This window comes from Equus caballus, chromosome 6 (assembly GCF_041296265.1).
Source record: "Equus caballus isolate H_3958 breed thoroughbred chromosome 6, TB-T2T, whole genome shotgun sequence".
In the NCBI taxonomy this organism is placed as follows: domain Eukaryota; kingdom Metazoa; phylum Chordata; class Mammalia; order Perissodactyla; family Equidae; genus Equus; species Equus caballus.
Window position 1 is genome coordinate 40,712,959 of NC_091689.1, and position 18,214 is coordinate 40,731,172.

General features: G+C 46.9%; 1 protein-coding gene across 8 annotated transcripts in view; it reads right to left on the bottom strand.

Annotated features, from left to right (window-relative positions):
- Positions 1-13,886, bottom strand: part of CECR2 (CECR2 histone acetyl-lysine reader) — a 160,799-nt gene extending 146,913 nt beyond the window's left edge. For 7 of the 8 annotated variants that reach the window (XM_070269767.1, XM_070269771.1, XM_070269769.1 and 4 more), the window contains exon 1: positions 13,401-13,886. In XM_070269767.1, the coding sequence (XP_070125868.1) occupies positions 13,401-13,526 (126 nt within the window). In that variant the 5' untranslated portion in view covers positions 13,527-13,886. The remainder of the gene's footprint in view (positions 1-13,400) is intronic. The other variant, XM_023642863.2, reaches the window with a different exon arrangement.
- Positions 13,887-18,214: the final 4,328 nt, after the last annotated feature.

Here is an 18,214-nt window from a genome sequence, read left to right on the forward strand (position 1 = left end):
AAAAGTGGGCAGAGGATCCGAATAGACATTTTTCCAAAGAAGACATACAGATGGCCAACAGGTACATGAAAAGATGAGCAACATCACTAATCATCAGGGAAATGCAAATCAAACCCACAATGACATATCACTTCACAGCTGTTAGAATGGCTGCTATCAAAAAGACAAGAAAGAAGTGCTGGCGAGAACGTAAAGAAAAGGGAACCCTTGTGCACTGCTGGTGAGAATGTAAATTAGTGCAGCCACTATGGAAACCAGTACGGGGGTTCCTGAAAAAATTAAAAATAGAAATACTATATGATTCAGCTATTCTACTTCTGGGTATTTATCTGAAGGAAATGAAAACACTATCTTGAAAAAGATACCTGCATCCCCATGTCATTGCAGCATTATTTACAATAGCCAAGACATGGAAGCAACCTAAGTATACACTGACGGAGAGATAAAGAAAATGTGGTATACACTCACATACACACACACACAGGAATATTATTCAGCCATAAAAAAGCAGGAAACCTGCCATTTGCAACAATATGGATGGACCTTGAGTACATTATGCTAAGTGAAATAAGTCAGACAGAGACAAATGTTGTATGATCTCACTTAACGTGTGGAATCTAAGAAAAAACTCACAGAAAAACATGTCAGATCTGTGGTTACCAGAGACAGGGAGGGGGCAGGAAAAGGGTGAAAGCAGTCAAAAGGTACAAACTTCTAGTTATAAAATAAATAGGTCCTGAGGATGTAATGTACAGCACGGCAACTGTAGTTAGTAAAACTGTATTGTACATTTGACAGTTGTTGAGAGGACATCTTAAAAGTTCTCATCATAAGAAAAAAAATCTGTAACTATTGTAGTGATAGATGTTAATTAGACTTACTGTGGTGGTCATATGGCAATAAACACAAATATCGAATCATTATGTTGCACGCCTGAAACTAATATAATGTTATATGTCAATTATATCTCAATTAAAAAAAAGAATAGATTAGTTGATGCATGAGGAAACACTTGAAGTAGTGCCTGGAGCACCCATCATGGGCACCAAATTCACGTTAGCTTTTATCACAAAATGAAAGATAAAATATGACTGTGAAGAAAAAGCAACACTTAAAATTTCAAATATAGGAAGTAAGAGAAGTCTAATGATTAAAAAACACTAATCCTATCCTGGGGAAAAAAGTCTTTCTGTTCATAATTGCCACGATAGTAAATAACTAAAAATAACCTTACTGCCCCATAGAGGACTGAGTAAATAAATCAGAGTATGAATACTCTGCAACCATTAAAAGTCATAATATATGTGATAAAAGGGCATTCTGTATCATGTAATATTAACTAAATAAAACAGGACTCAAAAGAGTATGTAAAAGTATGATCCTATGCTTATAAAATATTTAATATATGCACATAAAGAGAAGCAGGAAGTGTGCCGCTCTTTGGGGGGCAAGGAACACAGCCTCCCTCACATACTTGCAGCAGGATATACACCAACGGCCGGGAGGTGCAGCCTTCCTGCGAATTCTGCTCATGGCTGGTTCTCTCTGTTTCTGCTCCCTCACATGCAAGAATTTGGCTTACATCGTGGCTTTTCACTATGACCTTGTAGCTGCTTTTCCACACTAACTCAATAATCCTCGTATTTCCTAGGTTACACTCCCGAGAACAGGAATCTGATTGGCCCATTTCATCTTCTCTTGCAAGATACGTTTGACTACTAGCCAGGTTATAAATTTATTTGATCCAGAAGGAGGGAGAAGGGGTAAGGAGCAGGGAGAGCTGACAGATAACCTCCAAAATTTTTTGCAAGCCGGTGGGTAGATGAGACAAACAAACAAAAACCACCTTTCTGTTAAGCTGTACCTTCCCCAAGCATGGGGAACCTGTATTAGACAGAACACATAACCTTAAGGCCTGGCTATCTTATTTGCGCATAAATTCCCATTACAAATGCATCAAAGAGTCCCAGGAAGTAGTAGAATCATTAAATACTTAACAGAGAGAAACTAAAAAAGCTGAAGTATTCCAAACAATCTATAGTTAAGAAAATCTAACATCCTAATGATAAAAAGGGTATATCTGAGTGTCCAGATTTCCATTTTCATTTTACTACACAGGAAGCTCAAACACTGAGCAACTGACAATCGCAGGGTGGGTAACGAGCACTCCTCCCACGATCCAATCCGAGGGGAACAGAAGAAACAGGGGGACTGCCAGTATAACAAGTGGAGTAGAGTTTGGCAAACAGGCTGGGTTTTCTTTTGAAAAGGGGGAAGCCGTCCTACAACTGACCACCTCAGTAAAGCACTAAAACGTTAACCATGCACCGGCTGGGATTTCTTTTTATAACAGTTACATATTATTTGCAGAAAAAAAAGTTTCTTTTAAACAGTTCTTTCTTTTCCACTATTCTCATAAGCTTCCTCTGAGAGCTCTTCTCTCTCATTCCAGGAGAGCACAGTCTTAGCTTTCCCTCTTCCTCTTTCGAACAGCTTTCTCTGAAGTCATCTGTGACCTCTCCAAATCACCAACTCAATGGCTGTTTTCAATTGTAATTTCCCGTACTCACCCGCATCACTCAGCAATGCAGGCCTCAGAGCTGCGGAATCCATGCTGGGACCACCCGCAGTGCCCTTACTGAGTGCTCAAGGACATCCTTCGCTCAGCCTCCGTACTTGCCAGGAGCCACTTACCACAGGATAGTCCACAGGGTTTTTAGGTCGCTGTTAGTACAACTTTCAGTTACTTGCAGCCAAAAAACATCCTTAACTGACACGGCCTTCTCTATGCATCCCAACACTGTCGGTCATCTAGTCCTACCCACTCTTCAATAATGCCCGTGATGATGTCCTCCCGCTTCCACTACCCTCAGCATCTCACACCCATTCCACCCCAACAGTTAAACTTTCTTCCTCCACTCTGTTCTATCCCAGCTACCAATACCACATTTAATTTAAAATATTGAGTACATAGGACATTCTTAGTCTCAAATTTTGATGTCATTCTTATCTAAAACTTGAATGCATGAACAAAAATGATTAATACTAGTGAGCCTAGCATTCAAAGCCTGCAGCGATGTCCCACCTACAACCTCTCGCCCTCGATTTTCTATCAGCCCTCTGTAAGAACAGAACTCTGATCTAGCTTGCTATACTGACTTACTCACCATGAGCCTCCAAGGCCTGCCTTCCCCAGGAAGCATTTCATTCGTGATCACTGCTTGCCTCTGACCTCCTACAGCCATCATGTCCTCTACTACTTGCCTGGCACACAACATAGGTTTTACACTATCACTGCCACCCACCCACCCCATTTTTTATTTAACATACTCTAATTCCCCATGACAGAAGGAGAAAAACAACCCTATCACATACCTCTACAACCTTAGTATTAATAAAGATGACAGTAACAGACAGAAGGGAGACTGACCAGGATTTGAGATTTCCCCCTTTTTTTTTTGGTGAGGAAGATTGGACCTGAGTTACCATCTGTTCACAATTTTGCTCATTTTGCTTAAGGAAGATTTGCCCTGAGCTAACATTTGTGCCAATCTTCCTCTATTTTGTATGTGGGACACCTGCTACAGCATGGCTCAATGAGCAGTGTGTAGGTCCATGCCTGGGATCTGAACCCAGAAACCCCAGGCCACCGAAGCGGAGCATGTGAACTTAACCATGATGCCACCAGGCCAGCCCCAAGATTTTCCTTTTCTTTTTAATTCCACTATTACTTTAAAGAGTTGCATGTTACAAAAATCCAAGTACAGTTACTGGTAATGAAGATGGGCTCCATCACTGAAAGTGATGAAAATCTAGTGTTATGAAGACAGAGATATCCTCAGCATCAATTAGAACATTCGGCTCCCAATCCCCAAGATACTGTAATGAGGGCTGGGTGCCTGCTTTAACGACACAAGAGAAAATGGGGAAGAAAAGTCTTTCAGAAACAATGTGAAAAAAATAGTAAGTTTGTGTAGGATACTAACCCAAATCAGTCTAAGAGCGGAAAAAATTTCAAAATTAAATCCTTTAATTATGGCAACAGGTGAAAGTTTTCTCTAAATTGCCTTTCTCCCATATGACAGGGTATCCTGAACAAGGAACTCCAGGACACTGACTATAAAAATTGTCTTCCACACCCAAAAGAATCAGCAAACCACCTTTCAGGCAGACTGAAGAGACACAATGGGAATGGGAGAGAGAGAAGACTTGCTAAAGAAGTGGATCTGTTAGCTTAACACATTCTCTGTCAGGCAAATCAACTGTTCTTAGCGCCATTGTTGCTGAAACAATGGACACTCAGGGAAGGAGTGTTTGGTAAAAGGAACTGGCCAGGGAAAAAAACTCTTGCGGTCAACCAGACTGCTTAACAACATTCTCAATTATAAGAACTTATTCCATTCTCAGGAATTATTAATTGGAGGAGATTTAAGTTTCAACTTTGAAAACATGCAGTGGTCAGTGTAATTGTGACCCTACCACTTCCTCTATTTTCACTTATTTTTGGTGGTTATGGGTGGGGGGTGGAGCACAGAAGGGTGCACACAGTCTGTTGTCACAGCCATTCACACATTTCATGTGTGCCTCACATGCCTCAGTGACACACGCCAAGTCAGGCAGTTACTCCAGCAAACCCACCCGAGGGAAAAGCAGACCCAACTCAGCTCCTTACAGAGTCTGGGCTGTAGAATCAAAGCTGAGAGCTGACCATAACAGTGTGAAACTTAGAAGAACATGACATCACTTAAGCCAGCCAAATAGCTATCATAAAGGTCACGTGAGGTCGGGGGCCTTCAACGGGAGAATGAAACACTGTCTTCCATATATTTTTACATAAACCATATTACATTTTAAATGGGTGTGGACAATAAGTACAAAACAGCACATAAGAGAATTATTCTGAGGGGTCATTTGTCCTCCGAGAGAAGAGAAAACAGCTTTTGGCTGCAGAGTGACTGACTTCACATCAATTTATTTATACAAATTCTGAGATTTAATACTCTGATGCAGGCCAGAAATTCTACTCCTCCTCTACCACAGCCCAAAACAAACCCTAGAATATCAGAAGACCTACTCCATTGTTGGAGGGGAAAAGGTGGTCAGGCCTTGGTTCCCAGCCAAAAGAGATAAAGAACAAAAAAATAAGGTGCTGGAGGGCCAGCCCCATGGCATAGTTGTTAATTTCCCACGCTCTGCTTCAGTGGCCCAGGGTCCATAGGTTCAGATCCCAGGCGCAGACCTAGCACCATTCATCAAGCCAGGCTGTGGCAGCATCCCACATGAAAGAGAGGAAGACTGGCACAGATTTTAGCTCAGCAACAATCTTCCTCAAGCAAAAAAGAGGAGTGGCAACAGATGTTAGCTCAGGGCCAATCTTCCTCACCAAAAAAAAAAAAAAGAGGCACTGGGCCACTGTGGGGACCAAATACCCCAAGACAGCAAAAAGATGGACACTTTTCAGTGAAAGACCTTCACAAGCCACAGATAAATTACGACATACCCTTGAAGCACTACAGTATCTTTCTTCCAAGAAGCTCAAAGCCCTTCACAGTGCATTATTTACCATCACAACAGTTTTTTCTCCAAACCAAAATGAAATCTATTTGAATTCATGAAATATTTTGCCATACTTGCATAAGAGAAAAATCCAATGGGAGAGATCACTAAAAATATTTACAGCAACCTAAAGAAAAGTTCTGTGGTTGGTGTATTCTAAATTGAAACTTCTGACGGGCTAATAAACTTTATATAACTGGATATATACATCTGTTCCAAATATGCCTGCACACGTGCGCAGACACACACACACCCCTTTAACTTAGGTAGCCTGAATTTTGACCTGGTCATGACTAACCCCTCCCCCCGTCCACCACTGCCTACTGCTTGAGGGAGCTGTCCAGAAGATCCTGCGCCCCGACAGGCAGCGGCCTCCGTGGAAGCCAGCCTGAGGCTTTGGCGCAGCACCCCCTTCCACGACAGCACGGCCAGCCAAGCCCTGCCTGAGGGAGGCCTTTCTCTACTGGACCCAGTTGACTTCACATCTCCCTCTCAACTGCCCCCAAACCACTCTCCTTCCCTTAAATGACTCCCCAGAAAAGGAAGAAAAATTAACAAAACATCTGTTTCCCAGGTTTCTGACATGTGCAATTGCTAATGACGCGCACATCTGGGAGCAACTTTAACTTCCTCCAATTTCTATAAACACAAATATTAAAGGTTTGCATTTAGGAAAAAAGTCACTATCAGAAGGAAAAACTCATCTACCTCATATACAATAGTCCCCTTATCTGCGGTTTCGCTTTCCGCAGTTTCAGTTACCTGGGGTCCAAAAATATTAAATGGAAAATTCCAGAAATAAACAATTCACCAGTTTTAAATTGCACAGCATTCTGAATAGTGCGATGAACTCCCGCGCTGTCCTGCCTGGGACATGAATCGCCCCTTTGTCCAGCGCATCCACGCTGTATACACTACCCACCCGTTGGTCACCTCCTAGCCCTCTCGGTTATCAGATTCACTGTCTCAGTATTGCAGTGCTTATCTTCAAGTAACCCTTATTTTATGTACTAAAGGCTCCAAAGTGCAAGTGATGCTGGCGACTCAGATTTGTCAAAGAGAACTTGTTGTTGTTAATCTCTTACTGTGCCTAATTTATCAATTAAACTTTATCATAGGTATGTATGCATAGGAAAAAACACAGTATCTATAGGGGTCAGTAGTATGCATTTTAGGCATCCACTGAGGGTCTTGGGATGTACCCCCACAGACAAGAGGGGACTACTGTACAGTGTACCTTCTATACAATGATCAACACTTATGTCTCTTCCCTATTTACACCCTAAAGTGGTGATTCTCAAGCAGGGCGATTTTGGCCCCCCAGGAGATATGTGGCAATGTCTAGAGACATTTATATTTGTCATGACCAGGGGTGCTACTGGCACTTAGAGGGTAGAGCCCAGGGATGCTGCTGAACATCCTAAAATGCATGACAGCTTCTCACAACAAATTCTTACTTGGCCCAAAATATTACTAGTGCTGAGGCTGAGAAACCCTGAGCATTAAAGAAACCCAGGGAATCCTGAGCTCAATATTATCAGCCCACAATTCCTTTCTCCATCGTAAGAACTATTGAAAAAAAGACTTTCCTAAGTTTTCAAGTATAAACTGATTAACATTTGTTAGAGGCTAGTGTAGAGAAGATACAATGACAAGGAACAGCATCCCCTGAAATATGAAAATATGGGGAGACAAGAGCTATCTGAAAACGCCAGCCAGAAGCTGGAACTGGAACTCACGCACAGTTCTACATATGAATGAAATGAAATATAAGTGAACAAACAAAACTGAAGGGAAAATAAGAGAATTCAAGAACTTCATCCTCCAGAATTCCTCATAGTCTCAAAATCTTAGCTCAGTTTGAGGATCTTGAAGACAGTGAAAAATGTCAATCTTCAAGCCATGAAAGCTACTTTCAAAGCAGCGTATTTACAGACAAGATTTCCACAAAAAGACAAATCAATATAATCCACAAACACATCAAGTATGGATTTGCAGCTTTCACTTGGTACAAAATTAATTTGTAAGACAAATCCTAGCCGAGCCTAACATAGCTCATAACCTCGAGCCTAACCAGTAAGGTTGGTGATTTTCTCAATCAGTTAAAAGAACTAATGCATGCTGAGAAACATCCTAGAATCACAGAGCTTTACACCCAGGAAAACCTAGGAATCATCTAGGCTAAAATTCCCATTTCACAGATGGGGCATCTGAAACAAAAGTGATCTGCCTAAGATCAGAACTCCAGGTAATGACAGAGGTGGGCCCACAATCCAGGCTTCTGGCCCTCTCTGCTTGATCCCTTTTGAAAATACGTTCAATCACATCAACTACATGGAAGACCACACAGTTAGAAGCTGTGCGCTTCTGTCCACACTGAATTGCTACCTGAACCACCCTCTGTACTTGGGGTTTCCCAGCACTCTGCTCCTCATTCCTACCGCTTCCACAGCACAAGAATCCAGCACCGGGCCTCTCCTGACCCAAGGGCAGATGGCTGGCCATACTGAGTGCTGCCAGGTTGTATTTTAGGCTATCCTAACTGTGTTCCAGAAAACTAAGCAAGACCAAATTGAACTTCCGTCGTAAAGCAAGCCAGATGCTAACACAGGCTTTCCTTCAGAGGAGAGGGTACGGCCGTGTCTACAAGGGCAGAAGCTCCAAACTACCTCCTTGAAGCTTCACATGGCAGGTAAAAAAGGGAAGCAGCAGTAGCCTTTCCCTTCAAGAAGCTGGTATAAACAGAAAGAGATCCAGTGTTCACTCTTGGAGAGTGACACTCTGACAGAACATTCTCCCCTTTTAGGATGTCAAACTGCATAAAGATCTGTCCCTCTGTAATTCACATCCTGTTCCTGAGCTTTCCTCCTTCAAGGAGGAGCAGATCCTCAATCTTTAGAAGACATTTATCATCTGGTATCTTACATTAAATAGACTAGTGTGGCAAACTACTAATTTTTAAATTATACATCTCTTCTCTCCTTCAGTCCTGCTCAAATGCCATCTTTCCAGTGAGGCCATACCTAATCGCCCTATTTTAAATAGCAACATCCAACCCCCCTCCACCTGGCCCTCCCTGGGCCTCTATCCCACTTTATTTCTTGTCAGTTTCTGACACAGTGTACTTAACCAATTTGTGTACTGTCCTTCCACTAAAAAGAGAGCAGGCATTTTTTATGTTATGTCCACATTTGTACCTCCAGCACTTAGTACACTGTGCCTAGCAAATAGGAGATGCTCAATCAATGTGTGCTGAAAGAAAGAAATGAAATCATGAACTTGTCCTCCATACTTAGTTCAGCCAAAGTTATAAAAGGAGCTTCTATACCCCACATTATTAAAAATAGGTCTGCATTGTGGAATCTCGGCCATTACTTAACAGGTCTACCCCTTCATCTAATACGTAATGAAAACTGAAGTGGAAATAGTGTGATGTAGTAACAGCGGCATAGAATTTGATATCAAAGAACCTGAGATTCAGGTGAGGGTCTGCATGTAAGCAACTTAGCCTGGCAAACTTCCCACGTCCTCATCTGTAAAATGAGGACAAGTCCCACCTCACGGCGATGGTTAAAGATGGCTACGGATAAAATAACACTTGGAAAATGTAACAAAGTAGCCACTATATGAGTGTCATTTATCACTAGGCTATTCTGACCTGCTCAAGGTCACACAGCTAGTTAGTGGCACAACTATTACAAGAACTCAAATTTCCTAATTCCTAGTCCAGTGCATCTTGTGTCATGAAACTCAGCTTCTCGTTCCCCCATTCAGGGCCAACTTACTCTTTCATCTTACACTTACTCTTTCAAGGGATCAGGGCCTCTTAACCTTTGTATGGTTGGGGACCTCTTTCAGAATCTGATGAAAGCGACAGGCCCTCTGCTCCAGCGAAGTGCATATCCGTACACAACACAAAATCTCCTGTGGCTCACACACAGGCCCCAGGCTTCGGAACCACTGGCAGGACTGATACACTACTAAGTCACTCTCGGCAGTTTTTATTACTTCTTTTCAAGCTTAGTAATTCATGCCTTGGTGCTCCTGTTCAAGGGGTTGGATCAAAAAAACACCAAGGGTAGAATTTGGGAATCTGCACTAAAGATACTGCCCCCAGATCATCATGCTGATTAGGTAAGGGACTCGAACCACATACAACCACAGCCAGCAAGGGGAAACAAGGCAGGCAAAGAACTGACTACTCAAAGAGAAGCAGCGCAGGGATAAGGGAAGACAGGACAATCAGATTATTTTCATCATTCTGCTACGATACAAACCGTTCAGATAATTCTACATGAGCATTTTCAAATAGCCACCCAGAGGTACCCCGTTCTCCTCTTCAGAGAAAACATGCCCCAAATGTTTGTGATGGGCCTCTGCCCCAACCCCACACCCATCATGATTAACTCCAGACCAGATTTCTGAAAATGATTCCATCCTCCCTCACCTTACTTTGGTCAAGTAGGACACTCTATTCACTGTAAAGATCACCTGGCTAGGGAACAAAATCAGTGTCAAATCTTCGAGGAGGTCAATTCACCCTTCTTCATTTCTCAAATCAGGACAAAATTTAACCAGCCTAACCCACTGGAATGTTAAACAATTATAAAATACTTGATTTAAATGAAGTGGTTCTGAAATATTCACAGATAATCTTCTGAGGCAAAGGAGTTGAGTTACGAGCTTCCTTGGTAATCTCCCAGTCTGATGTTAAGCACGTGCTTAACAGTACCAACTACTGCAGTCATTAATCTACTGTTGTCCAACCATACCTCAACCTCCTCATCTGAAAAATAAAAACAACACCTAATCTAGGCACAAATACACTGTGAGCGTATTTGGGAACTTCTAAATATGTTAACAGTTAATAGCTTTTATCCCTAAGCGGTAAGACACAACGTTAACAGTTAACAGCTTTTATCTTTAAGTGGTGATTATGGTCGAGTTTAATTCTCTTATATTTTGGTATAATTTTCAAGTTTTATATAATGTTTATGTATTATTTTTTAAACCAAAAATTCTGAACAACATAAAGCATTATCTATACATTTAGAAGTTCTTGGTCTGAAGATTACAGAACCCCTGTTTGGGGAGAGAGAAACATACAAGTCCCTAAACACATTCTAAAAACAAGAATTAAGTATACCGACTCTTCTAAATAAATCCTATACATTCAAGCTTGATTAATAGAGTAAGAACTTTTTTTTTACATGCAAAAATAAAAATACCCACACTTTGGGGATCAGTTCTCTAAGTGGGAGGTTTGCAGTATGAATCCGCCCTGCCCTGCTCCTATCTAAGAGATTGCTTCACTTTAGATAAATAGAAGCCAAGTCCTTGAGGATTCTGCTTCCTAAATTTTCTATAAATCCACGGGTTCAGTTCCATGGTCAAGGGTAAAAATGTGATCCTTCCCACGTGCGAAAACTGGAGTCCTAAAAAAAGCTAATATACAACTTCTACCACTTGGTATTATTCATCATTTCTAGCTTTTAAAATTGCAGCAAATTAAGACTGTAGGGCCTTTCCAGCTGGCCTCACAGGTACAACTCAGCATTAGAACTGTTTTGTTTTCTTTTTAAGAAGGTCTTCCACCGTATCATAAACTCTAACCAAGGGACTGTTTCTCAAACTGTTAGGACAGTAAACTATTAGATTAAAAAATCTTTGAGGCAAAATAAAAATAAATTATTTATACTTAAGAGAATCAAAATGGATAATGTTTTCAGTGACTTCTGCAGTCACTCAGTTAAATATGCTGGAAGCCTAAAAAATAAATTTGGAATTTTTAACTTCTGATAACTACTGAAAACTTGAAGTTAAAACACCCCTTAGAGGAAAAGGATTATACAATATGTGCAGAGGTAAAAAGTCACTATCGTTTGTTATCCATCTACTGAACATCTCCAAATAAAAACAGATATGGGTAGCTATCAAAACAGATTCTCGATGTTCATTCACGGTGCATGTATTTCAATAGCACACACTCTAACAAGTGTCACTTCCAAAAAACACGCCCATCAAAAGAGAAGGCAGTCATCTCAAATAGGCCTGAGATTATTCACCTGTAACAAGAAGGACTTTTCATTTCTGTTATACATACAAATTTGACCTCTTTGATCAGCTTACATTTCCTTTAAGAATTAAACCAGCTAATACTTAGAAACCACAAGTTTATTTCTCAGAACATAAGACAAGTTATTTATGGATGATTCTAGATTATCTGTTAACAATTTATGGCAAAATGAGTTACCTGTATTTTTCCATCAACAAAATGGGAACATACGGATTTTGAAAGATACGTTTCTCCACAGTATTTTTAGATCGGATCCTTAGACTCTAAATCTGTAATTCAGCATCACCTCAACTTTATTATCTTGCAAGGAAGAAAATGGGCTAGGAGCAAGTTTACCAGCACCCAAGATGGCATTGTCAGAAGCAACACCTCCTACAAGAGCCACCATTTTGAGCAGCAGGATATAATTTAACTACTCACGATTTTACACCAACTAAAGGAAAACACAAGAGTATCAGAATAACTGTTGAATATCTCTCGACTTTTAGCATTCCCAAATTTTTAATTCCTGTGGCCCTGTTTCTCTTCTTCAGTCAATATAAACAGTTCCCCCACTAAAATTTTTAGTTAAAAACACGCCTGTTCCAGTCACGTTCAAACTCTGAAAACAAATGCTCTGGGGCTCCCTAAAATGCCCACCCCCTGCCCCGGACGCAGGAGCCTGCGATTTCCTCACATGGCTTCCCCGGCCCGGCAGCCAGCGAGCGGTCCCACTTCATCAGCCTGCATTCCTCCTCAGCCGCCCCTCTACCTTTTGATCTTTTTTATTTTCCTCGATTTCATCAACTCCTCAACAAGAGCAAGTTCCCACACTTCATTCATGTGAGAAGCAAATATTTCCGCAAACACTACTGAATCTAAAAATAAAGGTGAGGTAAAAATCTGAGGAGTAAACGAATTCAAACCAATCCGAAAATGGCAGAAAGTAAGATGGGGCGGAGGGCGACGACGACGGTTCGCCGCTGCGGAGGGGATTCTCCTCTGGATTACTCCTTCGGCGGACTCGCCGGCGGGGCTGGAGAGGAAAGCGCACCGACAGCCTCTAGCCACCTTTGTCCAAAGGCAGAAAGTGGGAAGTCCCGCACGTCCCGGCCCCGGCGAGCGCGCGCCCCGCCCCGCCAGCCGGCCCGGGGCCGCACGCCCCCGCGAGCACCGGCGGAGGACGCCGGCGCCGCCCCGACTCCGCCGCCCGCCACCTCCGGGACGCGGCTCCGGCCCGGCCCTCACAAAGCCCGCGGGCGGCGGCGCCTTCGGCCGGGCCGGCTGCCGGCCCTGCGCCGCCCGCCGCGCGGGGGAGGACGGTGGAGAGTCGGCTCGGACGCCCGGTCCCGCACGCAGAAGGCACGCGTTCCGGGAGCGACGGCGCTGCCGAAGAATAACGGAGTCCCAAACTTTCGCGCCTGCCGCAGGCCCCGAGCCCGCCGCCCAAGTTCGCCGACGCGCCCCAGAGCGGCGGGCCCCGGCCGCGGACCCTCCCCGCCTGCCCGCCGGGGGCAGCCGGCCGCCGCCTCCACCGCCCGGCGGGAGCGCGCCGCCCCTCTCGGCCCCGCCGCCGGCCCGGCAGCGGCGCGCCCTCCCTCCGCCGCGCGCCTCGCCCAGGACGCGCGTGGGCCGGCGGCCCGGCCAACGTCCCGCGCCGGACGCCCGCGCTCGGCGCCCCGCGGAGCCGGGCCCCGCGCCGCGCGTCCCCTCCGCGCCCGCCCCGCCGCGGGCGCCCCGGACGCCGAGGGCCAGGGAGGCGCGGCGGGCCGCCCCGCGCGGCGCTCACCTCGATCTCGAAGTCGGGCAGGCGGAACGCGGTGCGGAAGAGCGAGCAGAAGTGCGCGATGGCCGGGACTTCCCACCAGGAGCGCAGCTCGCCCAGCCCGGCCGCGCCGCCCTCCTCCGGGCACATCTCCCAGGGGCGCCGGCGGCGGCCCCGGCTCGGAGCGCCCGGCCGCCCCACGCTGCCCGCCCGCTCGGACTCCCGCCGGCGCGGGCTCGGCGCTCGGCGCTCAGCTCCTCGGGCGGGGGCGGCCTCTCCCGCTGCTGCCGCCGCTCGGCGAGCGCATGAGCTGAGGGCGGGCGCCGCGCGGGGGGCGGCGACCGGCCGAGTCACTGAGGCGGCTGCGGCTGCCGACGGGGTCCGCGCGCGCGCCCCATCCCGCGGCCGCGGCTGCGGCGGCCCCCGGGCCCGCACAATATAATCATCGCGCCGCCGGGGAAACAGATGGGGCTGGGGGCGGGGAGGGGCCGCGCGGCCGGGGGAGGGGCCGCCCACGAGGAGGGGCGGGGCCGCCCGCGCCACCACAACAACCCCCGCCCCCGCCCGGCGGCGGCACGGGCCGGAGGGGGAGGGGCGGGGCCTGGGCGCCCCGAGGGAGCAAGGGGCGGCCTGGGAGGGGGCGAGGCGCGCCCCGCGAACCCCCGTGCCGCGCGCGCCGCCTCCCAGGTGTGCGCGGCTGCGGAGTTTAGTGACTTTGCCGAGTGAGGACAATGAGGGTCTCTCCCACCCCCCACTCGGCCTTAGTGGTCGCGTCCTTTTAAAGGGCCCGCAGGGTGGTGCTTTCGGTTGGGGCTCGAGCCAGACACACGCACGTGTGGGAGTTCAGTTGTTATTGGTGCTGACGGTCGTGCAGGAGAACCAGTGGGCTAGGCACCCCAGAAATAGGAGGCCTAGAGAAATTCAGTGGCTTCCACCTGTTCTTTCGCACTTTTATTCCAACCAAGAACGGTGCTTCAATGAAGAGCTCTCAAGTGGCTCTTTTCTCCGAAGGAAGAAGGTGGCGGGGCTGGTTAAGCTGGAACCAAGTAGGATGGAGGCCGGAGTGGGGCGGGAAGGGTGGGGTAGGGGGAGGCACCAATCAGCGGCCGTGCGGGAAGAGCGACCCCCTCCCCCCAGGGAATGGACACGTGTGACCGCCCCAGAGAAGACGGGCTGGGAGCCCGGCGGCCGCCCGGCTGCAGACAGCGCCTGGAAGAGCGCGCACAATGCTGAGGGGGGATGGGAGCGGACGCGGGCCGAGGCGCGCGCTCTGCCCGGGCCGCCGGGATGTGCCGGGCGGGCGTGAGGCGCGCGCTGAGAAACGTTCAACTCCGCGGGACCCCGGCCTCGGCCGAGCCCGAAGGGCAGCTCAGCTCGGAGACGGGCTCCAAGTTTGGGGAGAGTGCCTTGAACGCCCAGACGTCTGTCCTGATCCTTGCAGTTCGTGTTTAGTCCCCCTCGACTCCAGCCGCCGAGGCCCTTCGCTGGGCTCTGTGGTCTCCCTCTCCCCGCCCCTCCCAAACTCCCGAGGCGCTCACTGCGCCGCTGGCCCCGCCGCGAAGCGCCCGGCGCGGTCGGGGAGCCTCTGCCCGCGGAGCCGCGGAGCCGGAGGGCCGGCGGGGACGGCGGCCATGACGCGCTCGGGATGCAGTGCGGGCGGCCTGGCTGGCAACTCTCGCCCTCCGCCCCTCGCCTGATTCGGATCACTTTCATAACCTGTTGTATTGTTATAAGGCAGCGTTTAAAAAACCTACTTCTTAAAGAAAAAGTGTGTTTAAGTGGGTCCTTTATGAATCAACTAATCTCAAAATACTTCTTCTAAACTGGCTTTTCTCGCTCTCTGTCTTTCCTGGCATAGAAATAGCCCTTAAATTCTGCAGCTTTGCTCTTTCATTACCGGGAACTATTTAATGATTTAAAAGGCATCCTTGAATTCTACCGTATGTTTTGATCTTTGACGAAAAGGAGCACACATCTCAGGTCTCCTCAAGAGCGAAGGCTACATTTTGGTGCGTTTCTAAAGCCCAGCTCCTCCGTGGACGCCCTGTTAACAGATGACAAGCGGCTGTGGAATTCATCACACAGCGTGAATTAGATGTCTTCTGAACTTTCTTCTGTCTTTGTTCATTTCCTCACAGATCGGTTTGACTTCCCACACTTTTCACCTCGTCTCTTTTTTTTAAGGATTACTGCTTTTCCTCACATTTGTTTCTAATCCATTATATCCTGACTGTCCTTTCCCCACCTTCTTTCTCCCTGCTTCTCCGTCTGTCTTCTTGCCCTTATCTTGTATCACGTGTAAGCGTTTTTACCTGGCCTCCCCCTTGTCGCTGCCGCCAGCCCCTTCGTAACAGTGCCCAGAACGTTCGCGACGCCGGGAGGCCGGCGGCCGAGGAGCCCGGCTCCTCCGGTCTGTGCGAAGGCGGGCTGAGATCCCCGCCCCCAGCTGAAGGTCCTCAGCTGTCCCCTGCCCTCCTCACCGCCGCCCCGTCCTGGGAATCAACAGAGCTGTCCTGGGACCGGAGGTGCCCCCTGGTGGTGGCCAGGGACTGGTCCCCCCGGCTCTTCCTCGCACCTTCTTTCCCTCGGAGGCACTTGCCCTCTGTGCTGCCTTTTTCTTCTGAGAGTCTCTTCTCAATGTTCCTGTAAACAGGCTCATCAACGTTAGGCCTGTTTCTTCTATCCTTGTCTAACTCTGCTTCGGTCTCTGTCTTTTTTTGCTTGACAAAAACCACAAGGTCTGCTCGAGGCCCACCCCAGCTTTCACCCACCGTCCGGAACCAAACCTGGCCCCAGGGGCTGAGTCTTCTATGTCTTGGGTCTGGCTGAAAGCGTGGACTCCGTGTTCCCAGAGATTGGGCTCCAGTCAGAGCCTTGCCTTTGGACCCGTCCCTCTACGTCTGTTGGAATCGATAGCCTGAATCTTAGGCCCTGCTTTGAACATTTGTCCCACCTTCTCCGTGGGACTTAACTGCCTCAGATCTATTTTCTGAACTCACTTCCGGCCTAATCTCCTGGAATCTAGATTCCTGACCCCTGTGCCTAAACATTGGATGCTCGCCGGCTTCCTTTCCTGCTTTGATTGGGAGAGGGCTCTCACTCCTGGCTTTTTCCAGCCTGGCCCATTCTTTCACCCTCCAAGTCCTAGTTGCATCATCCTCAAAAACACACGCATCTATGGGGCTGGCCCGGTGACATAGTGGTTAAGTTCGTTCACTCCACTTTGGCCGCCCAGGGTTTGTGAGCCCAGATCCCGGCCATGGACCTATGCACCGCTCATCAAGCCATGCTGTGGTGGCATCCCACATACAAAATAGAGGGAGATTGGAGCAGATGTTAGCTCAGCAACAATCTTCCTCAAGCAAAAAGAGGAAGATTGGCAACAGATGTTAGCTCAGGGCCAATTTTCCTCACAAAAAAAACACACACAGCACAAACTTTCTTTCCCTTTCTTTCTCTTGCCTCTTTTCTGTTTGTGAGCCGGAGCTATTAACCTCAGATGACCTTGAAAGTGCCAAGAAGTCATTCTTTGTCATATTCACCACAACCTTCAGTTCCATATGCTCTTCTAATTAAATGTTTTCCATTAAAAACACACACACAATAATTAGTTTGGCTAATCTGTTTTGCTTATTAATGTTGCAAAAAATATTTATTTTTCTCTTTGCAGAATATGCAGTAATTTCAGCTATCATGGGATTTATATAGGTTCCTGGAGGATAATCTGAGAAACTAACCACCTTTTTATAACACTGTTTCCTTGGAAAATACATCGCAAGTTCCAAATGATCCTCTAAGAACATCTGTGATCTGATTTATCTGTCCCTCAGCAGGGTGAGCCCAAGTGTGGCTTCTTTATCCACAAACACTGCTGCCCAGGATTAGACTCTGAGTCATCTCACTCTTTGTCCAGTCTTCTCTCTAATGGATTGTGCTGTTTCTCTCTTCTACTGAAATTGCCCTTTCTCTCCCTCTGCCGACCAGCCTGACCTGGATCCTCCTTGTTTCAGTCCCAGAATCAAATTGGAGCTGGAGCGGAGGTTAGCCATTATTTTATCATTTTAGTTGCCTGTGTCTGACTGAAGTCCAGGTACCTCACAAATTGTTGACGCCCTCACACACAACCAACCTTCCTTTCTCCTTAGAGAGCTGCGTGCCATAATGTACCTACTCCCAAAGAGGACTGGAAGCAGGCTGATTTAAAATTTCAGAGTTGTAGAAAGTGCACTAAACTAACAGTCAGGAAATCTGAGTTCTCTCTTAGAAACAGCTCTTAATCTTTCTGTCTTCATCTGTGAGAGGAAGGGCTTGAACGGCATGGTCCCTGAGTTCTATGGCTTTTCCCTTTAAAATAGAGCCAGACGAATGATCTGAATTTTAAATTCCATCATGTCACTCACCTGCTCAAATTCAGTGACTCTCCTGAGCGTTAGAGAAAGTCCTGAGTCTGGTAGATTCAAGACCTGACGAAGTTTGCTTTCAACCTACCTTCCCAGCCTTATCTGCTTTCCCCACCCCCACTCCTCCCACCAGATACTCCTCTCCTCCTGCCAAACTGGTTCACTCACCCGCCTGGATCTTCTTGCCTCCTTCCTTTTGATCAGGCCCTTTCAGTTACCTGGAAAGGCTTACAACTCAGCCTCTCAGATCATGACCCACTGAAAACTCACTTCCTTCATAAAGCTTTCCTAAAACACCCAGCTTGAGGTATCTCTCCAGGTACTCTTAACACAAGAAATTATAGTTTGTACGATTTATTTATGAAGCATTTTCTTGGGTCATCTTTCTATTATTTATTTTGAAGTGCTACTTAAATCTTTTACTCTAATTGAGGTTGT